The sequence below is a fragment of the Bos indicus genome, chromosome 8 (assembly GCF_029378745.1).
Source record: "Bos indicus isolate NIAB-ARS_2022 breed Sahiwal x Tharparkar chromosome 8, NIAB-ARS_B.indTharparkar_mat_pri_1.0, whole genome shotgun sequence".
NCBI classification, from domain to species: domain Eukaryota; kingdom Metazoa; phylum Chordata; class Mammalia; order Artiodactyla; family Bovidae; genus Bos; species Bos indicus.
Window position 1 is genome coordinate 51,914,291 of NC_091767.1, and position 27,123 is coordinate 51,941,413.

Sequence of the window (27,123 nt, forward strand, 5' to 3'; positions counted from 1 at the left end):
TCTGTTGCTGTTTCCACTGTTTCCCCATCTATTTGCCATGAAGTGATGGGACCAGATGCCATGATCTTGGTTTTTTGAATGTGGAGTTTTTCTGTGTGTGTGTGTGTGTGTGTTTTAATATTTATTTTTGGCTGTGCTGGGTCTCATTGCTCTAGGTGCAGTGAACAGGGGTACTCTCTAGTTGTGATGCATGGGCTTTTACTTGTGGTGGCTTCTGCTGTTGTGGAGCACGGGCTCTAGGGCATGGGGGCTTCGGTAGTTGCAGCACATGGGCTCAGTAGTTGTGGTGATGAGCTTAGTTGCTCTTGGCAATTGGGATCTTCCCGAACAGGAATCAAACCCTCGTCTCCTGCATTGGTAGATGCAGTCTTTACCACCGAGCCACCAGGGAAGCCCAAATGTTGAGTTTTAGGTCAGCTTTTCACTCCTCTTTCACCTTCACCAAGAGGCTCTTTAGTTCCTCTTTGCTATATGTTTTTCTAATTTGTCTTTACCTTGTTTATGAAGTAATTTTTGCCATGCCATATTTATGATTTAGTTGAATTTATCAATTTTTCCAAATCACTTTTTTGATTTGTATTATACATAAACATCATTCACTCTCAGGTTATTTCTTAAAATCTCCTAAAAAAATCTGGGTTTCTTATGGTACTTTTATAGGTTTATTTGTTTACTTTTAATATGATTCATTTGGAATTGATCCTAATGATTAAGATGTGGGAATGGTTTAAATCTTATTTTTCCCCCAGTTGTTTGGTGTTTCAACATCATTTATAAAGTACTCTGTTTTTCCCCATTGATTTGTGATAGCAACCTTATGACATAGTCTAGTCTTGCATATTTTCAGTCAGTTTGTTGACTTTCCATCCCATTCAATTGATACAGATATTTATGTCGGTATTTATTTCAGTCATTAGCTTTAATATCTAAAGAGAAGATTTTTCTCACTATGGGATGCATTTTTAAAGTGACACTACATATTTTTTCAGTTGAGGCATAATTGACTTTTAAAACTATAAAATTGTACATCATTGTGATTTGATATATTTGATCTATTGAAAGGATTTCTCCCTTCTAGTTATTTATAACTAACACATCCATCACTGCCCATATTTATCTTTTTTTTGTGAGAACATTTAAGTTCTACTCGCTATTAACAAATTTCTATTGTACAATATAGTGTTATCAGCAATGGTCACCATATTATTCCTTAGATCCTCAGACCTTATTCATCTTACAACTGAAAGTTTATATCTTTTACCAGCTTCTCCCTATTTCCCCCATTACCCCCAGCCCCTGGCAGCCACTTTTTCTATATTTTTATCAGTTTGACTTTTATTTAGACTCCACATGTAAATAATACATGCCATATTTGTCTTTCTTGTAATACCACCGTTGATCTTCTGTTTCTATTTTGTGATTAGCTATATAATGGGCTTCCCAGGTGGCACTAGTGGTAAAGAATCCACCTGCCAATGCAGGAGATGCAAGAGACATGGGTGTGATCCATGGGTCAGGAATAGAACCTGGAGTAGGAAATGGTACCCCACTCCAGTATTCTTGCCTGGAAAATTCCATGGACAGAGGAGCCAGGAGGGCTACAGTCCATGGGGTCGCAGAGTCGGACTTGACTGAGCACACACATACTGTCCATACTTAGATAATACAGATTCGTAAGATAACATCCTTTTCTCTGATAGGTGACAGATTTCCTTCCTCATGTATATAGTATCAGAAAGTTGGTAAATTCCAAAATCATGAGATATGAGTTCAGCTGAGACTGTGTAGGTAGGCTTCCCATAATCATCCATTAGTGTGCTTCGCGTGGCATATCAAACTAACAAAAGCAAACATGTTTCACCAAAGATCCTGGAGTGGCAAATGTCCACTGTTCATGTGGACCACGTCAGCAGTAAGCTCTGCATAGAGGGAGGGAGTGCCTTTAACACCATGTACCACACATGTGGCGAAATTACTGGAGGCTACACTGATCAGGACTGAAGTTTTTTTTTTTTTAATTCTGACTTTAATGTAGATTCATAATATATAGGAAATAGAACATTTAGAAGTTAAACCAGTGAGGGAAAGCACACTGTTTTCCTTTTTTCCTGGGCTGGCTGTAGTTTTATGAAAATAAATTTCTAAGTGGCTTTTCTTTGCGTTGGGCTTCTTGTCAAGAGGTGAAACCTGTATAACGCATTACATCTGAGTTTCTTTTTTTTTTTTAAGGTCTCAAGGACAGACATATGGATAATGGTTTAAAAATATAAATATGGTCTTTCCAGTCATAGAAATCTTCTGCCCCAAGAGGTGCTTTTCCCGCTTTCCCAAAAATGTAGGGCTCAGGACTCATAAAGCACCAAAGCAAAATACATGGTATTTGACACTAAAAAAAAAACCCAACTGTGCTTTTCTTGAGTTTTGCAGCCCTGTGATCAGGCAGTGTGACTTATAGTCAAATGTAGAGGCCAACTTGCTGTGTTACCTTCTAGCCACTGAATCCTGTAACTAAGCGTTTTTGTTTGGTAAAATTACAGAAGAGACAGTGCTTGGTGAGATATTTTGTTCTATTTTCATACCTATAGTTCATTTAGGAAAATGACTGTCACTTACTTTTCTCACATACTTATCCTATTTATCCATTTCTCTGTGTGTGTATACATAAGGAGAAATATATACAGTGTCATTGTAGAGACAGCTATTCACCCCTACTCCACTGTAGACTTGTCCTGAGCTTGAGTCATTTCATTATTGGGTCCACACGAGATTTAATGTCTGATTTGTAAATAGACATTGGCAGTTCAGAATTTATAGAGGCTCTCTTAGGAAAGACTACCACCAATATAGGGTTAGTTTGAAAACCATTCTGTCCAAATGGATCTTACCAAGTGTTCAAATATGAACTAGTTCAATCTTGTTGGGGTAAATCTTATAGACAGTTATAAGAATTTATAACTGTTAAATTAATAAATAATAATTATATTAGTATAATACATAATAATAAATGTTATATATTATAAACATTTATAATAAATGTTATAATAAATGTCTTACAGACATTTATAAGAATTATAAATATTATTTGCATAGTCAAAATGTTCATGAATGATCTGTTTAGTATAGTGATAGATCCTGCATCAGATGTCATTTATGAAGATAACATGTTTATGAAGTGAAGAACTGTAGAATACTTGCTAAATATCCTTTGGTAAAATTAAGTCCTTCAGAGGCAAAGATTATTCTTAGTCATCTTTGTATTCCCAGCCCAGTGTCTGGTATTGAATAGGCACTTACTGCATATTGAATGAATAAATGAGTGAAAGAAACTCATTTCTTAGATTGTCTGAAATAGATTAAAATGTTTCCTTGAAATAGACAAAATGCCCATGCTTGCTGCTCTACTTTAAGAAGGAAGTTGATTTTGTTCTGTGGTTTTGGAAACATGGTCACTTTGGAAATTAGTCTCTTCATTAAAAAAGTTATACACATTTTTAATGACACATTAGTTTCAATGTGATTTCTGAATAGCAGTCTCTTGAAATAAGGCAAAAACAAAATCCCTGTTAGCTTGCCTTGGAACTGTTGTTCAATACTTTAAAGAAATAATTTGTAATACCTTTTATTTGGGCTTCCCTAGTGGCTCAGATTGTAAAGAATCTGTCTGCAATACAGGAGACCTGGGTTCAGTCCCTGGGTCAGGAAGATCCCCTGGAGAAGAGAACAGCAATCCACTCCAGTATTCTTGCCTGGAAAACTTCTAGGGACAGAGGAGCCTACGGGGCTACAGCTCAAGGGGTTGCAAAGAATCATACACGACTGAGCAACTAACACAACACATCTTTTTTTATTTAGTGTATACACGTGTGTCTGTGTGTATGTGCATGTGTGTAAGTGATGTAGAATGATTCAGTGCCAGAGAGTCACTTGGTATAGATTAATTAAAACAGTAACAGAAAACTTTCATTTTCCAGAATATTATTTTCATTTATTGACTTTGTACTCATAATTTTGCTTAAATAACCTATCAGAGAAGGTACTTATATGATGTTGAGCTGTTGATCCTAATCATAAATAGATCTTATATTTATTTGGGAGGCTATGTGATTCTGTTTGCCTTGTTAGTGATATAACTAAGAATTCACTATTTAAATTCATCTTGCACACCAAATTGTTATTCAGTCACTAAGTCATGTCTGACCCTTTGCAACCCAGTGGAATGTAGCCTGCCAGGCTTCTCTGTTCATGGAGTTTTTCAGGCAAGAATAATGGAGTGGGTTACTATTTCCTTCTCCAGGGGATCCTCCCAACCCAGAGATCGAACCTACATCTCCTGCATCTCCTGCATTAACAGGTGGAGTCTTTACCACTGAGCCACCAGGGAAGCCCTCCGATATTTTGTTGAATAATATTTTCCAATATGAGAATCATAGAAATTTATTAGTTGGGCTTTTGGCCCTAGTATCCCTGGGTTGGGAAGATCCCCTGGAGGAGGAAATGGCAACCAAATCCAGTGTTCTTGCCTGGAAAATCCTATGGACAGAGGCTGGTGGGCTACAGTCCATGGGGTCACAAAAGAGTCAGACACAACTTAATGACTAAACAACAACAAACCTTGTTTATAGCCGTGCATTTTGAGCGTATTCATTTCTCCTTTAATATTTCTTCTCCTCCAGTAATCTTTGAAATAGGAAGGAAGTCATTATTGAATGGTATGGGTATAGAATCACAGTAGTGGACAATAACATCTCTGTCACTCTGTTTTTAATTCCTTTATGGAGAATACAGATAAATGGTGGAAGGAAGCATTTTAGAATAGTATGATTAAATTAGCTATGGAAAGAAGAAATCAACAAAAGAGAATTTAGGAACAAATTGTAGAATGCCACCTGGGCTGATATTACATTTGAGATGCTTTGTTCAAAATGAAATATGCTTATTTTTATGTTGCCATAATGATTTCCTATTTTTAAAAATACCCCCATTCATACCCATATCATTTAGGTTACAAATCTGTATCAAACTCAGAAGTTCCCTTATGTTTAAGCATAAGTTGAGGCTAAATGTTAAGACGTTTCTCAAACGTAGAGGTTTTGAATTTTGGAGCTGGCAGAGAACCTGTGACTCAGGAAATTGAGTGACGATTCCCACTTTATTCCAGAAACAGGCCTAGTAGAGCTTTGATTTTCTGATTACCCAAATAGTGCTTTTCCCACCACTCTGTGTGGATAGACATTTTAAAAAAAATTTGTGATCCTAGAGCATTTGATCCCTGGATAGTTTGATGTGTAGTCCTAGAACATTGAAAATTTTTATACAAAATTTGGCCTATGGGTCAAATCCAGCCTCCCATGTGTTTTTATTCACTGTTTTATTAGAACATCAGTTCAGTTGCTCAGTCATGTCCAACTCTTTGTGACCCCATGAACCGTAGCACGTGAGGCCTCCCTGTCTATCACCAACTCCCAGAGTCCACCCAAACCCATGTCCATTGAGTCAGTGAGGCCATCAACCATCTCATCCTCTGTCGTCCCCTTCTCCTCCTGCCCTCAATCTTTCCCAGCATCAGGGTCTTTTCAAATGAGTCAGCTCTTCGCATCAGGTGGCCAAAGTATTGGAGTTTTAGCTTCAAAATCAGTCCTACCAATGAACACCCAGGACTGATCTCCTTTAGGATGGGCTGGTTGGGTCTCCTTGCAGTCCAAGGGACTCTCAAGAGTCTTCTCCAACACCACAGTTCAAAAGCATCAATTCTTCAGTGCTCAGCTTTCTTTATAGTCCAACTCTCATATCCATACATGACCACTGGAAATACCATAGCCTTGACTAGACAGACCTTTGTTGACAAAGTAATGTCTCTACTTTTTAATATGCTGTCTAGGTTGGTCATAACTTGCCTTCCAAGGAGTAAGCATCTTTTAACATAGTTACACCCATTTATTTATTTACTGTCTATGGTGCTACAATGGCAGAATGAGTAGTTATAGCAGAGATTGTATGACCTGCAGAGCTGAAGATATTTATTATCTGGACCTTCAGAGAAGAAGTTTGCCAGCCCTTAGGATGAATAAATCAGTTTTTAAAACTAACACTATCGATTTAAAATAAATTGGGAGTTAAATGTTCTTTCTGAAAAAGCTTTAAGGGGTTGGCACATTGTTGAGAAATATGAATGATCTTTCATAAAAGAATGCAAAACCTATCTACCTTAAAAAATAGAACCAGGGTTTCTAGGGACTCTTGAAGCTCCTAGACTTAGGATTCTAGTCTCCAGAATGAAACCTGTGACTGACACAGGATGGGAACTGTCTCAGACTGTCATTGGATAGAACTTGAACATTCACCAAATGTCTTTCTTGGCAGGTGGAGTGGATCCAACAGCAAGTGGTAAAAAAACGGACCAAGAGGGATTATGACTTCAGCCGCGCCCAGTCCACTTACTTCAATGATCCCAAGTGGCCAAGCATGTGGTATATGGTGAGTTCTGCTGGCCAGGGCCTGTGGCATCCTGTTGTGTGTTGTTCAGCAATGTTGGGATGAGGAAGACAGAGAAACAGTGAGCAAGGACTTTTTCCTGTTTCAGGACCCGCCACTGGTGGGTTAATGGCCCGAGCTATTTTCTGGATCTTTTTTGAAGTTAACTCTCTGGTTCTAAGGAGAAAGAGAGAAATTCTGATCCTGAAGGTGTTTCTACTTGAGATCTTACTCTGTGTAGTAGTTTTGTAAGTTTGGGTCAGAAGATGGGAAAATAACATAAAGGGCAGACACCCTGAGACTTAGCAATAGTTGTGTTCACCTCTGGTACACATCAACTCTACTCTGAAACCAGTCTGGTTAATGAATACTGGCTCTTGGAAATCATTGAAATGACTCTGCTGGTAGGTAACAGATTCCTAACTTGAGTTATCTAAATGTACCTTCTCACTTTGGGTAACAATTTTTTAAAAACTAGACTAGGAAAAAAATAGTTGAAAAGTGTTTGACTTGTAGCTAGTTCAGTGGTTCAAGCCCACTGCAGTATTCTTGCCTGAAAAATCCCATGGACAGAGGAACTTACCTAGTGGACTACAGTCCAAAGTATCACAAAGAATCGTATGTGACTGAGCACCCACACAGTGGTTCAAGCAAAAACTTTCAGCAAGGGAAACTTAATGTGTTGGGAAGAATGATCTAGAAATTCACTTGATGTTGCCTCCTTTGAAAACGTACTTCTCTAACCTTAGGGTTTTATGTTTGTGATCCCTAAAAAATTGACTAGAATATGATACTTTATCATGAAATTTATATGTTATCAATTTGCTCTATAATCTGCAAAAAGACCTTAACTTTTTTTAAATTTTTTTGAAAATCTTTATGGTAAATTATTGCCAGAATTATTTCCCCCAGTCTACCTTGTTTTTTTGCAGTCCCTGACCCTGCTTCTCTATACATCCATTGCATTCCAAATACGTGGCTCATGCTTTTCTGCCTCCTTGCACTTCATTCCTTCCCAGAGTGGCCTTCTGTCCTGTCCCGCCTCCTCAGGTCAGAATTCTGCATCGCTCAGAGCCCACACCTGAGGCTGACTGTTTCATGTCTCCCATGTCCTCGTCTGTCACGGTCCTTCCTCTGCTCTCCTGGGCCCGCTGTCTCGGCCATTCGTGACATCCTCCCCTTGGCGCTTTGTTTTATAGTTTTTATTGTAGTTTTAAATATCCTCTGTTACTTTGTGTGTGGGGGTCACTTACATCCTCCCATCTGAGAATGTAGCCTAGCACCTAGCAACACTAAGAATCTGTGTTCATTTGGAGATGGGTGAATGTGGCTGGCATTTCTCCCAGTTTCCCTCCTCTTAGTCTTACCCAGAAGTGGAAGGTTGTGGAAAGATTCTGGACCCCAACCAGAGTTTTACACAGAAAACTCTTTCATGCATAAGGGGAAATAAAGGAGCCATGAAGCTAAGTTCAAAGGGAGATGAGACTCAAAGCATCATTTGAGTAGAAATCACCTGAGGGGACCCTGATGCTGGGAAAGATTGAAGGCAAAAGGAGAAGGGGGCGGCAGAAGATGAGATGGTTGGATACCATTACCGACTTAATAGACGAGTTTGAGCAAACTCTGGGAGATAGTGGAGGACAGGGGGGCCTGGCATGCTACAATCCGCGGGGTCACAAATAGTCAGACATGACTTAGTGACTAAACAACAATGAGGGGACAGTGAGACGCTTGCCAGCTTATTAGCCCCAAGACCAAGAAAGAATGAACCACAAGGGAAGGCATTAGAGGGAGTGTTAGCAGGAGCTCAGGAGCATTTGTCTATGCTGACAAGATGATAAGGATGTAATAGGATTAAGAAGTAGAATGGAAGCAACATGCCCGTAACACCTCTCTTCTTAAGGCCCAGGGGCAGTGAGACCCTCTTTGACTTGCATTTCTTTTTTGCAAGAAAGAAACACATTGCTATCTGCACATGTCCCACTCAACAGTGCAGGTGGACAGCAGCTCTCCCTGACCCTCTCATCACTCGAGCAGGGCAGGTTGGGCTGTTGCAGGAGCCATGGCAAGGTGACTCCAAAGATTTCAGTGTGTATAGGGGAAGATCTCCTTACACCTGAGAACCTCTGCCATTTCTTCGGAAATTCTCTTTTTGATGTGAGGAAAGGTTAAGAGGGAAGAGCTTTTGTTTGCCTCTTTAAAATATTGGATGTTTTTCAACACATACTTGATGGTAATAATTCAAATAGATCACGTTCATTGAGCACTTAGCACGTGCTAAAGTATAAGGTGCTTATACTTTATTCTAATATTTTTCTAATGTAGTTTAAATAGAGATGTGTGTTTAATATTGGCCCTGTGTTATAAGAGTTAGGAATCCAAGGCTTATAAAATTTACATCATTTGCCTAAGATCACCCAACCTGAAAGTGATGAAACAGAGATGCCAAGCCAGGTAGGTTGACGGGAGTCCACAGGATGAACATGGCATCATATCCCCACCCTTCTACTATCCACAAACAACTGTAAGCGAGACACTACAGCCCTCCAGAAACTTCTAATCTGTCCATGGACAAATGACTGAAGTTCAAGGAAGAAACATGGGTGCCATGTAGGATGAGCAAAGTGTCTTGGGAGCAGCCAAAGCACTTCAAAGCTTCCTATTAAAGGCATACTTTTTCCTTAATGAAAGCAATGGGAAATTCGTTACATACCTATGTTTATGTCAGTAGTAGTGACAGAATTGGAGTCAGAACTTCAAGTCTGCAAACATGGATTCAGTTCCCCATTACTTTGCTTATATGGCCGTGATTGAATCACTTAAACTCTTGTCAACTAGAAAATAAGAATCAGATCAGATCAGTCGCTCAGTCGTGTCCGACTCTGTGAGCCCATGAATCGCAGCACACCAGGCCTCCCTGTCCATCACCAACTCCCAGAGTTCACTGAGACTCACGTCCATCGAGTCAGTTATGCCATCCAGCCATCTCATCCTCTGTCGTCCCCTTCTCCTCTTGCCCCCAGTCCCTCCCAGCATCAGAGTCTTTTCCAGTGAGTCAACTCTTCGCATGAGGTGGCCAAAGTACTGGAGTTTCAGCTTTAGCATCATTCCTTCCAAGGAAATCCCAGGGCTGATCTCCTTTAGAATGGACTGGTTGGATCTCCTTGTAGTCCAAGGGACTCTCAAGAGTCTTCTCCAACACCACAGTTCAAAAGCATCAATTCTTTGGCGCTCAGCCTATTCCACAGTCCAACTCTCCCATCCATACATGACCACTAGAAAAATCATAGCCTTGACTAGACGGACCTTTGTTGGCAAAGTAATGTCTCTGCTTTTGAATATGCTATCTAGGTTGGTCATAACTTTCCTTCCAAGGAGTAAGCGTCTTTTAATTTCATGGCTGCAGTCACCATCTGCAGTGATTTTGGAGCCCAGAAAAATAAAGTCTGACACTGTTTCCACTGTTACCCCATCTATTTCCCATGAAGTGATGGGATCGGATGCCATGATCTTCATTTTCTGAATGTTGAGCTTAAAAGCCCACTTTTTCACTCTCCACTTTCACTTTCATCAAGAGGCTTTTTAGTTCCTCTTCACTTTCTGCCATAAGGGTGGTGTCATCTGCATATCTGAGGTTATTGATATTTCTCCCGGCAATCTTGATTCCAGTTTGTGTTTCTTCCAGTCCAGCGTTTCTCATGATGTACTCTGCATATAAGTTAAATAAGCAGGGTGACAATATACAGCCTTGACGTACTCCTTTTCCTATTTGGAACCAGTCTGTTGTTCCATGTCCAGTTCTAACTGTTGCTTCCTGACCTGCATACGAATTTCTCAAGAGGCAGAAAATAAGAGTACCTACCTCTTAAGTTGAGTTAGTGACTGCTATGTAACAAATCACAGAACTTAGTTTTTAAGACAGAGATCTCCTGAGTTCTGTGGGTCAGGCATGCAGAGAGGGCCCAGTGCTGATGACTTCTCTGTTCAGTGATGTCTAGGGCTTCAGTTGGAAGACTCAGAATTGTGACTGGAGTTGGAGGATCCACTGACGAGGTCACATGGCTGGTTCTTCTCCACCTGGGCCTCACTAGAGAGCTGCTTGAGTGGCCCCTTGACATGGCTCTGTCCTCCCCCAGGGCAAATGATTTAAGAGATTGTGTCAGAGGTGGTGATGTCTTTTTATGATCTAATCTCAGAAGTTACTTCTGTAATTTTCTGTTGACCACATGTTTGAACTCTAATTCAGTGTATGAGGGGACTATACAAGGGTGTGTGTACTAGGAGGCGAGAATGGTTAAGAAGCTGGTTACCATAATTAAATGAAATACTACGTGGGAAAGCTTTAGCACAGTGCCTGGCAGTAGAAGACTCTTTAAAGTAAATTATAATTGTTCTTCTTTTGAATTACAATACATGCTATCTTCCTTTTATCTGTTTTCATTGCTACAGTTGAAGAAGAGTATGATTATATGTGCAGTGGACATCCTTCAGAGGGCTCAGTGACATGTCATTGACACTGTTGAGACACAGTGCTGATTTCCTCCTTCCTTTTTCTGAGCCCTGGGCCCTGCTGCAGTGTTTTTTGAGGGTTACTTGGCGAACCTCCATAGGGTCCTGCCTTCAGCTCGTTAGCCTAGGCCTGATCCTGTCAGTCTATATTTATCACAGGAGAACAGAGATTAAAGAATGGCATGAAGTGTGCCTGAGTGTCTCTTTTAATTAATTTAAAAGCTTTACCCCTGTCGCTCCTCCCCTTGGAAACTGGTATGTGAAACCATTATGTCCAGCCTTGAGGCCTGGGCAGTATATTCAAGGAAAGGTGCATTTACAAGAGTTTGTTATGGAGACGATGGCTGGCTAATTACTCCTCTGACCTGGAACGCTGTGCTTGGGCTTCCAGGAGCTTGCAGGGTCCAGTCCTAGAAACAGAACTCGCTTCTCATTGTATTGACAGACTCCAGCATCTCCTGTTTGTGAGCATGGTGGCAAGTCCCGAGGATTTAGGAAAACATGATCTGTACTTCCTTCGAAGATCAGTAAGGCAGAAGAGGAATATATAAGTGCCAATGAGTTTGCTGGACCAACAGTTCTGCCCTGAAAGTGTCTCTGGGATCATGTGCATACACCCAGCTCCATGGGCTTTGGGTTCTAATTTTTGCTCATAGATTTGCTTCTTCTGTTAAAATGTCCTGAGTAGTAATGGATGCCCAAGCTTGGGTCCCCCTATAAGAGATTTTTATTTTTGGTATAGAGGAGGGCTCAGGCAGCAAGATTTCATAAGAATCCCCTGGTAAGTCTAATAGGCAGCCAGGAATCCTGAGTTATTTATTCACTGCCCACATCTGGGATAAATGCTCAATGAATGCTAATGAAATAAATAGACGAGTAAACTGAATATCAGTGATCATCTTCATAGTTGAGAAAATAATTGGCTGTGTCAAACATTTTGCCAAACTTTCATGTGTATTATATTATTGCCAGTATTCCAGTGAGTTGGGACCTATTACTATCTCATTTTAGGGCTTCCCAGGTGGCGCAAGAGGTGGAGAACCTGCCTGCCAGTGCAGGTAATGCAAGAGATGTGGGTTTGATCCCTGGGTTAAGAAGATCCCCTGGAGGAGGGCATGAAAACCCACTCCAGTATTCTTGGCTGGGAGAATCCCGTGGACAGAGGAGCCTGGAGGGCTACAGTCCACAGGGTTGCATAGAGTCAGACATAACTGAAGTGAGTTAGCACACACACATGCATTGTCTTCATTTTACACTGAAGAAATTACAGAAGAGACAAGTAACTTGTCCAGAGTCGCACTGTTTACCAGTGGGCAGATCCTGTTATTCGAACCCAGTCACTCTGACTCCAGAGGCTAGACTTCCAACTGTTGTGTCACGGGACTTCATATGAATGGCATCACAAATCACCTGAAAGGATTACTGCCCACCTCTCTCATGCCCCCCAGTGGAAATTTGGGAATTTGCATTTCTGACAAGCTAGTGCAGGTGATGGAATTTTAGTTGAGCTATAAAGCAGAGACATTACATTTTCAACAAAGGTCTGTCTAGTCAAGGCTATCGTTTTTCCAGTAGTAATGCATGGATGTGAGAGTTGGACTATAAAGAAAGCTGAGCACCGAAAAATTGATGCTTTTGAACTGTGGTGTTGGGGAAGACTCTCGAGAGTCCCTTGGACTGCAAGAAGATCCAACCAGTACATCCTAAAGGAAATCAGTCTTGGGTGTTCATTGGAAGGACTGATGTTAAAGCTGAAACTCCAATACTTTGGCCACCTAGTGCGAAGAGCTGACTCATTTGAAAAGACCCTGATGCTGGGAAAGATTGAGGGCACGAGGAGAAGGGGACAACAGAGTACAAGATGGTTGGATGGCATCACCGACCCATGGGTCATGGGTAAACTCCGGCAGTTGGTGATGGATAAGGAGGCCTGGTGTGCTGCGGTCATGGGGTTCCAAAGAGTTGGACACGAACACGACTGAGCAACTGAACTTAACTGAAATCCTAAAAGATGATGCTGTGAAAGGGCTGCACTCAATATGCCAGTAAATCTGGAAAACTCATCAGTGGCCACAGGACTGGAAAAGGTCAGTTTTCATTCCACTCCTAAAGAAAGGCAATGCCAAGGAATGTTTAAACTACCGCACAATTGTACTCATCTCACACACTAGCCAAGTAACACTCAAAACTCTCCAAGCCAGACTTCAACAGTACATGAACTGTGAACTTCCAGATGTTCAAGCTGGATTTAGAAAAGGCAGAGGAACCAGAGATCAAATTGCCAACATCTGCTGGATCATAGAAAAAGCAAGAGAGTTCCAGAAAAACATTGAACTCTGCTTTATTGACTATGCCAAAGCCTTTGACTGTGTGGATCACAATAAACTGTGGAATATTCTGAAAGAGATGGGAAAGCAGACCACCTGACCTGCCTCCTGAGAAATCTGTATGCAGGTCAAGAAGCAACAGTTAGAACTGGACATGGAACAACAGACTTGTTCCAAATCGGGAAAGGAGTACATCAAGGCTGTATATTGTCACCCTGTTTATTTAATTTATATGCAGAGTACATCATGAGAAACACCGGGCTGGAGGAAGCACAAGCTGGAATTAAGACTGCTGGGAGAAATATCAATAACCTCAGATGTGCAGATGATACCACCCTTATGACAGAAAGCAAAGAAAAACTAAAGAGCCTCTTGATGAAAGTAAAAGAAAGTGAAAAAGTTGGCTTAAAACTCAATATCCAGAAAACTAAGATCATGACATCCAGTCTCATCACTTTATGGCAAATAGATGGGGAAACAGTGGAAACAATGAGAGACTTTGTTTTCTTGGGCTCCAAAATCACTGCAGATGGTGACTACAGCCATGAAATTAAAAGATTCTTGCTCCTTGAAAGAAATGCTATGACCAATCTAGACAGCATATTCAAAAGCAGAGACATTACTTTACCAACAATGGTCTGTCTAGTCAAGGCTATGGTTTTTCCAGTAGTCATGTATGGATGTGAGAGTCGGACTATAAAGAAAGCTGAGTGCCAAAGAATTGATGCTTTTGAACTGTGGTGTTGGAGAAGACTCTTGAGAGTCTTTTGGACTGCAAGGAGATCCAACCAGTCCATCCTAAAGGAAATCAGCCATGAATGTTCATTGGAAGGACTGATGCTGAAGCTGAAACTCTAATACTTTGGCCACCTGATGTGAAGAACTGACTCATTAGAAAGGACCCTGATGCTGGGAAAGATTGAAGGCAGGAAGAGAAGGGGACAATAGAGTACAAGATGGTTGGATGGCTTTACCAACTCAATGGACACGAGTTTGAGTAGGCTTCAGAAGTTGGTGATGGACAGGGAAGCCTGGCGTGCTGCAGTCCATGGGGTCGCAAAGAGTTGGACACGGCTGAGCGACTGAACTGAACAAGTTCGCAATTGATGCTGATTTTATTTGACTCACAGGACCACTTAGAGATATCCTTGCTCTAACATATTTTCACCACGGGGTTTATGTGAACACAGCTGGCCTCCACCTCCCCATTATCAGTTGGAGGAAGAAGAGCTTTCAAAAAACTTAGAGACACTTTAAAGTGCCCTTGGTCAATTTAGCTTGTTTCTCTTGATCTTATACATTTTTCTTACTGACAAAATTTTCTATCTGGGAAGCCGACAGCTTTAATTAAAAAGATATTTTCACTTTACTGGCACTGATTGAGAAGTGCCCTTGCCTAAAACAGTCTTTCAAGATGTTCCACAGACAAAGGATATCTGATGGGAAAGATTGTGAAAATCTGACCAAGTCTGCGTGAACTTGGTGTAATAGACATGTTTTTAACATACAAAGCTGGTATAATGGGCCATTTTGATCCCCTGAAGAAAATTCACTTTGGCTCTAGAAAGAGCATGGCTAAGTAAGATGCCCCTTCAAGGATCTGAGAATGCCAATTGAGCAAATTCAGGGAGTTAAATATTTTTTGTTACAAAATACTTAAGACATACAGAAATTTGAAAGAGAACCATAAATGCCTGTCCACCCACCCCCAATCTGAAGAATAGAATGTTATCTATACCGTTGAAGTCCCTTGTGGGCCATGTCTTTATAGTATCTGTTGATCCCTTACACAGTTATGGCAGATGCCACATTTGAAATACAGGAGGAGATGGGAATTCTCCTTTGTTGGCAGGATGGTTCTCTTTATGGGAGAGATTATTCAATTTATAGTAGATTTTATATTTTCTGAAATCATCCTAAAGCATTTATACATGAAATTTGTACTCAGGCTATTGACAACGAGTCCCAAGAAGGCAACTTGGAAGTGAAACTTGGAGGAAGCTATAAGTTTAGCCAAATAGCTCTTTTATTCCTTTAGTCATGTAAATATTTTATTTCCTTAGAAACATGTTATAGCATTGTACAGTATTTCTTGTCTAACTGTTAAGAACTAATACTGATTTTGAAGAAGCCCATAGTGAAGTATTAAAAAAAAAAAAGGTTTTTTTCCTGCCTTTTAGAAGGCAAGCTCAATTCCAAAGGGAAAAGTAAAGAAGGCCCTGTGAAATCTTGCTATTTGACTCTCAGACTGGAGTAGTTGAGTATGACTGGCATCCTTAACACAGAATTTTTTGTGATGAATATTGGGTGGCCTACTTAACATGCATTTTTAAAGCCAGGATTTAACAAATGGGCTCACTTTTTGATGCACTACCTCAAATTTCATGAAAACTCTCTGGGTGTTTTTTTTTTTTTTTTTTAAGGGAAAAAAATCATATTTGTCGATCAGCGGAGTGAAAATTAACTGAGTTCGGCTGTGCGTGTGAGGCATATCTGCCAGAAACTATGAACTAGCTAGGATAGTAATTGTGAAAAATGATTGTAAGCCACATGGTTCGTTCTTAGCCAACTGGATGGTATTCAGTTCTCCAAGAGTGTGAGGCATTGCTGTTTCTGTGGTTGGCACACATTTTCCTAATGACTTATACTGTCATTTGACTCTAATAAAATCTGGTGGGGTTTGTGGCATTATTGTCCTGGCAGCTTGGAGATCATCCTTTTATGGCACCCCATTTAACTGTTTTAATTGAAAATGCAACATGGTGTAAATCTGCAGCCATGTGGTCCATCTTGACGCAAGCAGGAGGCCTTCTGAGAAAGGACGGACTCCAGCCAGGCAGCAAATGATTTCCTGGTAAGAACTACTGGGGGTTGAGATGTGGTTTTGGTGCACTGATGTTTTACTTCAGACTAACTCTGTGTCCTGTGGAAAGGTATTTTAGCTCTCTCACCCTTAGCTCATCTGAACAAATGTGGAATCTAGACTAGATGCTTTCTAGAGGTCATTCCCGCTTGAACCTCCTCTAGGTCCACATGGCAAGTTGAACTAGAGATGGAATCTTAGGGAGACATATACCACCACATCCTGATTTCCAGCTCAGACCTACCCTGTTCCTGACTGCTGTACCCCATGCTTTTGTTTCATTACTGCTTCAATCTCAGCGTGTCCCCGTGTTGGGGTCCCTGAGACCACCCCCAGATTAGGTGATTCACTGGGAGGAGTCACATAATTCAGCAAAGAGTCATACAGCTATGATTTATTTCGGTGAAAGGATATAATGTGAAATCAGCAAAATTAAAAGCCACATGGGGCAAAGTCCAGGGGAAACCAGGCTGAAGCTTCCAAGAGACTTCTCTCAGTGGAGTAACACAGAAAGCACTTAACTCCTCCAGCATGAATTGTGCCGTGTGTGACATGCTGGCTGCCAGGGAGCTCGTGAGGGACTTGGTGCTCAGGGTTTTTACTGGGAGTTGGTCGTGTCGGTACTCAGGGCCTTCTATGTACCCAAATTCCATTCTCTTGGAGGCATTCAGCACAACCATATTGTTTGTGTAACCAGCTTAGACACAGTGAGACAGTTTTATGAAGGAATGGTGAAAACTCTCCCCAAACCCAAATTCCCAGATGCCCGCCGAGAGTATTTGGGCAGCCAAACACATGAATGGCTGAGTTGAAATTATGCTCCTCCTTTATTAGAACTTGTGTTCACTGAATGAATAAATTAACCCCAAAGAAAAATGCTCATAAGTGATAACTCCAAGAAAAAGCAAACTTGAATCCTAAGTCCATATTTGTTTTACAGCCTGAAAAATCCCTTCATGAAGGATAATGGAATGACATGAAGTCATCATTATTATCATGAGTTAATTAGCAAGATCCAATTAGAGTTCTGCTATTGGTACCCTCAATGGACTAACCTCAACTGACTAGACAAACTGACCATGAGACGGTTGTGGTGGAAGTCAGTATATTAGACGTATTAGTCACTCAGTCATGTCTGACTCTTTGTGACCCCATGGACTGTAGCCCACCAAGCTCCTTTGTCCATGGAATTCCCCAGGCAAGAATTCTAGAGTGGGTAGCCATTCCCTTCTCCAGGGGATCTTCCCTATCCAGGGATCAAACCTGGGTCTCCTGCATTGCAGGAAGAGTCTTTACTATCTGAGTCACCAGGAAATACATTAGAGGTATTAAGTTAACCTATAATTAACTAGTCAAAGTACTTTTAGAAGAGGCTAGTGAAAAATCACTTCGGATAATATTCATTCTTGCCTGGGACAAATTATTACAACCTTTATTAATTTCCTTGAGCAAAATATAACTTATTCCATACTGGTAGTTCATCTTCTCAGCTTTACTGAAAAGAGTAAAAGTATGTCCATAGTCTGCTCCTTTGGCCCTGACTCTAATATGATGAAGGTCTGTTAACAGAGTTGTTTTTATCAAGATTTTAGTAAGATTTTTCTTTAATTAGTAACTCATTTTCTGTTGGAGAGCTGATGGGATTGACCCTTGAGCTCACTTAATCTGTCCTTGACTTCTTAACATGTTGATTCAAGTTCCTTTATCAAAGTTTCTCTGAATTCCTCATTTCTTATTTACTTCTCACCCTGTGTTGGGATTAGTTCTAGTGATCAAGACACATTTTTTGGCTTATTTTTTATACATTTCTCTGCCAATAAGTAGGGTTCTCTTAGTAAGTACTTCATAAATATTTATAGATATAAAATGAGGAGAGAGTTGGTCATTTAGACATCTTCATTTTCCAGATTCACAGAACTGAGCTGGCTCTTCCTGAAAGATGATGGTACATATTCAAATATCCTGTGTTGAGAATTCAAATTCTAAAGTTGTCTGAGACAGCGACAGCTGGAATGCTGTTTTTTCCTTAATTTTGGTTGGCAGTGAGTTGACTGGGAAATTAATGGAGTAAAAGAAATAATTCTTAGCAATCCAATGATGAGAAGAATAAGAAAGGAGAAAACATCTAATTCGTCTGGGAAGGAGAAAGAAATAGTCATCTTTTATTGAATGCACTTCGGTGTGTTTTTTTTCCCCAGTTTCTCAAATGTAAAAAAAATTCCTTTGTAGACTATCTCAGCCTTGGGTATGGGATTGTAGGCCAGTGATAGATAATCTGGTATGCAAATCACGTGGGCACCAAGAACTGCACCATACCAGATGAGATGAAATTATACTGAGGCAAGTAGGATAAAACTTTAAGTTCCAGAAACAGGATTTGATTACTTAATTGAGTAGGTCAGAATCAGATTGGGTTCACAATGCAAGAATGCTATTCTTGGTGGTAGACAATGTGGACAAAGTACAAAATACATTCACTGATTATTCTTTCCTTGATTAAAAGGAGAAGAACCTGATAAGAAACCTAATTTCTTCCCTTACGTTAAGAAAAAAAAATTAAAAACTATTCCATTTGGATGATAGCTATTCAGATATTTAGTACAACATTTACAGAATAATCTCAAAGACTGCTTGGAAGAAATGTAGCTTTGGAGGGCTTTCTTTTCTCTCTCAATTTTCTGGTGAGGTGAATTTTGTCTCTTGTAAAAGCCTCCCAGGATAGACATTCTGATCCAGACATACCAAATTAACATGTCTGAAGCAAAGAAAAGAAAATTATGCCCAGGTAACAAGACTGTGCTCTCCTAATGATCTCTTTGCATGGTTTCCTGAAGATTAGTTAAATTAGTGTCTTAAAACTTGATGTCTGGGTTTGTTACCTAGTGATAGAGAAACCATCCTTATGTTTTAGTGAACTCAAGTGCAGCAGTAGTAGGTTAAACATAGCAGGTATACGTATTTTTTTAAATCATTCCTCTTCTGCTAAAATGTTTTATTTGACCATTCTCATTTTGCTTTCATGCCTGCTCTGTAGCCCAGACCCTTCTGCTTCACATCCATGAACTATACGGAAGCACCTAGAAACAGTGCTGTGTGTGTTTCTGCAATTAGCACCTTGAATCAGGTGGTCTTTAAGAAAAAGAAATTAAAAAAAAAAAAAAAAGAAACCCTCTCTTGTAGACCACGAGATTGGGATGGGCCTAAATAATAACTTAATTCAAGCCCTCAGTTCGTGCTCAGTCCCCACCTTGTGTATTTTCAGTTACCAGAAAAATACGCTACTTGGGCAGCCCTTTCTTTCCATAATGAACAGTTCAGTTCAAAAACACCTCCTTGCAGTTTATCAGAAACATGGGTCCTTGTCACTCCACACACACCCAATGGTTTAGATTCCAGATTAAGGATTACATCTGATCTTACTTTCACCAGCTCTCACTACAGATACTCAGTTCAGTTCAGTCGCTCAGTCGTGTCCAACTCTTTGTGACCCCATGAATTGCAGCATGCCAGGCCTCCCTGTCCATCACCAACTCCCGGAGTTCACTCAGACTCACGTCCATCGAGTCAGTGATGCCATCCAGCCATCTCATCCTCTGTCATCCCCTTCTTCTCCTGCCCCCAATCCCTTGCAGCATCAGAATCTTTTCCAATGAGTCAACTCTTCGCATGAGGTGGCCAAAGTACTGGAGTTTCAGCTTCAGCATCATTCCCTCCAAAGAAATCCCCCTTGCAGCCCAAGGGACTCTCAAGAGTCTTCTCCAACACCACAGTTCAAAAGCATCAATTCTTCAGCACTCAGCCTTCTTCACAGGCCCACTCTCACATCCATACATGACCACTGGAAAAACCATAGTCTTGACTAGACGGACCTTTGTTGGCAAAGTAATGTCTCTGCTTTTGAATGTGCTATCTAGTTTGGTCATAACTACAGATATTACAGAAACTTTTTGAAATTTTGAAACAAAGTAGAGATAAAATAGAATGAACACTCCTTTCCCATTACCAACTTCAAATAGTTACCAATTCAAGGCCAGTATTCATTCATTTATTGCCCCCCCCCCGACTCTGATTATCTCAAGACAAATCACACATTTTATTTCATTTCAGCCTTGAGTATTATAGTATTGGGTTGGTCAAAAAAGTTTGTTTCGGTTTTTCCATAACATATTACAGAAAAACCCAAATGAACATTCTAGTCAACCCAATATGTAGCTCTGTAAGGAAAAAAACTAACAAGAAAGCCATAATATAATTATCACATATAAAAAAAATTAATGATAGCTTCTTTATATTATCAAATATCCAGTACATTTTCAAATTTTCCCTATTGGCTCATAATCTTTTCTTTGTAATTTGAGTCAAGATCCAAGTAAGTCTCATATGTTGATTGGTTGTATACCTCTTCAATCTCTTTTATCCTATAAATCTTTATTTTTTCCTTTGAAAATGTTCAGTTTAAGAATCTAGGTTATTTAGAGCTTCATGTGGTCTAGATTTTACTAACTGCATTCTAGTCCCAATGTCATCAATAAATTAGTAGGTAGTGAAAACTAGAGGCATGATCAGATTCAAGTTCAATTTTCATTTTGCTGAGTGTGTGACCACTTACTATCTAGTTGTTATGTGTATGCAGATATGTTGTATCAGGAGGTACAACAAATCTGCTTGTCACTCTGTGATATTACAAAGGATCTCCCATTGTGTGAAAGTGAAAATCGCTCAGTCATGTCCAACTCTTTGTGATCCCATGGACTGTACAGTCTATGGAATTCTCTAGGCCAGAACACTGCAGTGGGTAGCTTTTCCCTCCTCCAAGGGATCTTCCCAACCCAGGTCTCCCATATTGCAGGCAGATTCTTTACCAGCTGAGCCACAAGGGAAGCCCAAGAATACTGGAGCGGGTAGCCTGTCCCTTCTCCAGTGGATCCCGACCCAGGAATCATACCAGGGTATCCTGCACTGCAGGCAGATTCTTTACCAACTGAGCTATGAGGGAAGCCCAAACTGGAGTGGGTTGCCATGCCCTTCTCCAGGGAATGTTTCCAATCCAGGAATTGAACCTAGGTCTTCTGCATTGCAGGCGGATTGTTTACCATCTGAGCCATGAGGAAAGCCCAAGAATTCTGGAGTGGGTAGTCTATCCCTTTTCCAGGAGATCTTCCCAACCCAGGAATCGAACCAGGGTCTCCTGTGTTGCAGGTGGATTCTTTACCAGCTGAACTACAAGGGAAGCCCACCATTGTATAGATCCTTTAATTATTCATTGGGATTTGCAAAGTAGTAATCTTCTCTATCTGTGATTTCTTCTTCACTTACTGGCAGAAATACTTGAAGAAACTTTGCTGTACATTACTTGGTACAGTGAGGTACAGTCCCTGCAGGAACAATGTTTACTAGGGGTTACTTCTCTAGCATTCACTGAATGCTACCAATGAGTTTTTTTTCCACTTGCTTCATTACAAGTTCATGGATTTAAATATATTTGATGTATTTTATTTCATTGAAATTATAAATCTTATTCTTAAATTGACCCATCTTTGGTCAGTGAGAAATCATTCAATTTATCTCGTAAGTCTTTTGATATGACTTCAGCATTCTATTTTTCTGGCTTGACAAGCTATTCCATACTCTTGTCTATTTTCTGTTCCAGATATGGAATCAACCATTTCCCCAAGGAATGGTTTCTCTTTCTATGAAAAGTTTAAGTGACTCTTGTGGTGATCCAGAATCTTCTCAAGGTTAACCATCCTCAGTTCCTTAAAAATAAAATCCTTATATTACATGTTATGTGGTTTCAAGTCTATTCTACCATCATAGTTGCTGTTTTATCAGCATGTTGTAGTTTATTTCACATTCTGTGCTGTTGATGACAGATAAAAGACATTACAGAGATAAGCAGTCTTCTGGCTTGTGTAGGAAGATAGAGATGCAGAGGAGCCAAATCATCTGTGCTAGGAACCTGGAAATTCATATTCTGTTTTGGAGGGATGACATTAATGCTACTAGGTCTGTGCACAATAGCATATGATCATTTCTCCTACTGTGCCAGTTTAGAAAAGAATGTGTCAAACTTGCTGTTCTTTATTGATAAAAAAAGATGAGATAAAACAGGACTAGAAACATTTCTAATTGTGAAAGTTTGTCCAAGAAAATGAAATATTAAAGACATCTGTAATGATCAAACTGGATGCACTCTGGACACGTAAAAGAAATGTGCAGTGAGCAAATCATTTAAACTAGTTGTACACACTAATAAACATTGAATTAGTTCTATCCTCCCAGGACTTAAGAACTAGGAGTTACCACAGACTGCTCAATAAAAGCATTAATTCAACATGTAACAGGAGGGAAAATGTCAGAAAGCAACAAGGAATGTAATTCCCACAGAAAAAAAAGTAAATTGGTAATGATTTTATTTATTCAGCAACATGTATTGAGCTCCTCCTACGTATCAGGCATAATTCAAACTGCTGGAGATACAAATATAAAAAGATTGTGTCATAGGCAAGCTAGGAAATAGCTAGCTTTCTGTAATATCTAACAGTGTGTTTAAGAATTTTGACATTGAGTTATAATCTTTGGTTTGAGTACCTGGACTTTAAATTCCTAACATGGAAATTGAAGTGATATTGAAATTAAATGGTGATACATGACAGGATTTCTTGGCAGGCAAATGAATGATTTCCACACAGTTATTACAAAAATTATTTCCCATGGAACATTACTTCTAAGGATTGTTCATAGGCGTCTCCAAAGTTAAGTGATTTGGGACATGCTGATATGAACAGAATTTTAAAAGTTTTTTTTTTTTTTAATTGCTGGACTTTTCAGAGCCTTTATTATCTTTGTGAGTTGATAGGGGGGCTATAAATGGAAACTCATAGTTGATCTATTTGTCCAAGAGAATATGTCTTTAAGTGAAATATCGTTTCAATTGACATTGAGTTGTAAGTGATCAGAAAATTCAGTCTGTAGAGGGAATTTATTGGCTCATGTAACTCCAGATGGGCATGCCAGACTTGATCCAGGAGGTGCAGCAGGTCTCCACGAACCCAATTCTTTCCACCACTCAGGGTAGCTCTATCTCTCCAAATAGTGGTTTCATTCTCAAACAAGCTTTCCATTCATGGTTGCAAGATAACAGCCGGCAGTAGTTTCTAGTTGAAATCTAATGGGTTAAAAAAAAAATAGCCTTTCCTTTAGTATGCTGAGAAAAATCCTTGGGAGACTACACCTTTTCCATCTCTGCTCTCTTCCTTCCCTAGTCTATTCTTGTTTTCTGAACACTGAACCTCATCTACGTGTCGAATACCTTTGGAATGAAGTGATTTCTAGGGAGAGTGCGTACTAAGAGGTAGTTGGAATCCATAGAACAGCATGAGGCTTGGGAATGGAGGTCACCCCACCCCAACAGAAATCCAGGGGTATGGCTGAGTATCCTTGTCACGCAGGTTCCTTGTCAGAGTGAGTGAAGACAGCTGTTGAGAAGCCCTCACCAGATAGCCTGAAGAAGAGGTAGTTGGCTCACTGCCTCAGCAAGGGTAACGTGCGGTGTCCAAGACCAGGGTAGTGGGTGGTCTGTAGACACTGGCTTGGCTTCCACTTGGCTCCTAGTGTGACTAGATGGCAACTGCCTCTTGCTGGATCCTCTTGAAGTCTGTCATTATGGCATGAGCTCTGTGCTGTATGCCCTTGGGAAACTAACATTTTGATTTTTTCTTTTTTAATTGTGCCAGAAATTTTTTCACCCCCAGTGTTTTGTTTTGATAAATTTGAAATCTATAGACACATGAAAAGAATAGCAGGAACACATACATTCCGTTCACCTGGATTTAGCCAAAATTAATATTTTGCCTCTTTGCACACACACAGTTTACCCCCTGAATATTGAAAGAAAATCACGGACAGTATAAAAATACACCTCTAAATATTGCAGGATGCCTCTCCTAAGAATGGTATTTTTCTATACAACCAAAGTACCATTCATACTTCTAAGAAAGTTAACAATGGTCTTATCCAGTTTACTGTCCATACTCAAACTTCCCCAGTGGTCACAAAAATATTTATAATAGATTTGTGTCTTTTGATTCAGAACCTAGAATCCTACATTGACATTTGTTCAATCTTTTTATCTCCTTTAATTTAGAAGAGTCTCCCTACTGGGTGGTGGGGTGGGGGGCAGGGGGAGAGTTGTGAGGAGTGGTTTTTCATGTTGATGATTTTGATGAGTCCAGGCTGGTAGTTTGTAAAATAACTCACTATTTTGGTTTGTTTGATGGTTTTTCAGGACTTTAGAGGGATTAAACATTTCTGGTGCAAGAACTACCCAGATGAGATTATACATTTTCAGTGATTCATATTAAGAGGTAGATTGTTAGAAGTCTCGTTTTTAGTGATGTTAATTTTTTCTCCTTGGTTGGTTGAGGTATCTACTAGATTTCTCCATTGTAAAGGAGAAATAATTAGCTTTCTAATTAATAAGAAATTTGGGATGTAATAGTTTGAGTCTCATGAATTATCTTGTTTCCTGTCAACTCTCCCCCAAGGTTTTGGCATCTATTGATGATGCTTACCTAAATTAATCATTAGATTAGTGATTACAAGACAATGATTGTCTAATTCTGCAATCCCTTCTTCACTCCTCTTATCTTTTAATACCATTATGAGCTCATGAATTCTTCTAAAATGTTATGATTCATTACTGACATTATTTGTTTTTTGATTCTTACATTGCCCCAAGTTTGGTGAGTGAGCAACTTTTCACATTGCCCCTGAGTCCTTTTGAGAAGACCGCAATCACTTTTTTAGTGCTTAGGGCCTCCTCAATGGCACAACAAAGTGTTCACCTTGTATTTTCTCTACCTCAGACCTAGAAATAATCAATTTCTCCAAGTAGATGGTTTCTTTTATTGAGGAGTGATACTTAAAAGTCAGGATTCTGGTAGCAAGGGCATCCTTGGTTGTAGGTGCTATTTCAGTGGACAGTGACAAGGGTTGTATATCTATTAGTGTTACCTCCAATTCTAATCCCATAATATGCTGCTGTTCTTGAGTCGCTAAGTCATGTCTCTTTGCAACCCCATGGACTGCAGCCTGCCAGGCTTCCCTATCCTTCACCATCTCCTGGAGTTTGCTCAGATGCATGTCCATTGACTCGGTGATGCTATCTAACCATCTCATCTCCTGCCACCCTCTTCTCCTTTGGCCTTCCATCTTTCCCAGCATCAGGGCCTTTTCCAGTAAGTTGGCTCTTTGCACCAAGTGGCCAAAGTATCAGAGCTTCAGCTTCAATATCAGTCCTTCCAATGAATATTCAGGACTGATTTCCTTTAGGATTGACTAGTTTGAGCTCCTTGCAGTCCAAGGGCATATCAACACTGTACTCCAGCACCACAGTTTGAAGACATCAATTTTTTGGCACTCAACCTTCTTTATGGTCCAACTCTCACATCCACACATGACTACTGGAAAAACTGTAGCTTTGATTATATGGACCTTGGTCAGCAAAGTGATGTCTCTGCTTTTTAATAAACTGTTTAAGGTTTGTCATAGCTTTCCTTTCAAGGAGCAGGCATCTTTTAATTTGATGGCTGCAGTCACCATCCACATTGATTTTGGAGCCCAAGAAAATAAAATCAGTCACTGTTTCTACTTTTTCACCATCCATTTGCCATGAAGTGATGGGACCAGATGCCATGATCTTAGTTTTTTGAATGTTGAGTTTTAAGTCAGCTTTTTCACTCTCTTCTTTCACCCTCATCAAAAGGCTGTTTAGTTCTCTCTTTGCTTACTGCCAATAGAGTAGTATCATCTGTTTATCTGAAGTTGTTGCTATTTCTCTGGACCATCTTGATTCCAGGTTGTGAGTCTTCCAGCCTGATATTTCACATGATGTATTCTGCTGGAATTTTTCAGTTCATGTACTGCTGAAGCCTAGCTTGAAGGATTTTGAGCATAACCTTACTAGCATGTGAAATGAGTGCAATTGTATGGTAGTTTGTACCTTCTTTGGCACTGCCCGTTTTTAGGATTTGAATGAAAACTGTCCTTTTCCAGTCCTGTGGCCACTGCTGAGTTTTCCAGATTTGCTGAACATACTGAGTGCAACACTTTAACAGTATCATCTTTAAGAATTTGAAATAGCTCAGCTGGAATTGCGTCATCTCCACTAGCCTTGTTTATAGTAATTCTTCCTAAGGTTCACTTGACTTCACACTCCAGGATGTCAGGCTTTAGGAGAGTGACCACATTATCGTGATTATCTGGGTCATTAAGACCTTTTTTATACAGTTCTGTGTATTCTTGTCATCTCTTTTTAATCTCTTCTGCTTCTAAGGACCTAAGGAATGTTAGGTCCTTACCATTTCTGTCCTATATCATGCCCATCCTTTCATGAAATGTTCCTTTGTTATCTCTAATTTTCTTGAAGAGATCTCTAATCTTTCCCATTCTATTGTTTTCCTCTACTTCTTTGCACTGTTCATTTAAGAAGACTTTCTTACCTCTTCTTGCTAGTCTCTGAAACTCTGCGTTCATTTGGGTGTATCTTTCCCTTTCTCCCTTGCCTTTTGCTTCTCTTCTTTCCTCAGCTCTTTGTAAAGCTACCTCAGACAAGCACTTTGCCCTCCTGCATTTCCTTTGCTTTAGGATGGTTTTGGTCATTGCCTCATGTACAGTGTTACGCACCTCCATCCATAGTTCTTCAGACACTGTCTACCAGAGCTCATTCCTTGACTCTATTCATAGCCTCCACTGTATAATCATAAGAGAATTTACTTAGGGCATACCTGAATGGCCTAGTGGTTTTCCCTGCTTTCTTCAATTTAAGCCTGAAATTTTGCAATAAGGAGTTCATGATCTGAGCCACAGTCAGCTCCCGGTCTTGTTTTTGCTAACTGTATAGAGCTTCTCCACCTTGGGCTGCAAAGAATATAATCAGTCTGATTTTGTTAT

At 40.0% G+C, this 27,123-nt stretch overlaps 1 protein-coding gene across 5 annotated transcripts in view; it reads left to right on the plus strand.

Moving 5' to 3' along the window:
* PCSK5 (proprotein convertase subtilisin/kexin type 5) overlaps nucleotides 1-27,123 on the plus strand; it is a 519,845-nt gene that overhangs the window by 89,270 nt on the left and 403,452 nt on the right. For all 5 annotated transcript variants that reach the window (XM_070794669.1, XM_070794670.1, XM_019966083.2 and 2 more), the window contains exon 3: nucleotides 6,361-6,474. In XM_070794669.1, the coding sequence (XP_070650770.1) occupies nucleotides 6,361-6,474 (114 nt within the window). The remainder of the gene's footprint in view (nucleotides 1-6,360; nucleotides 6,475-27,123) is intronic.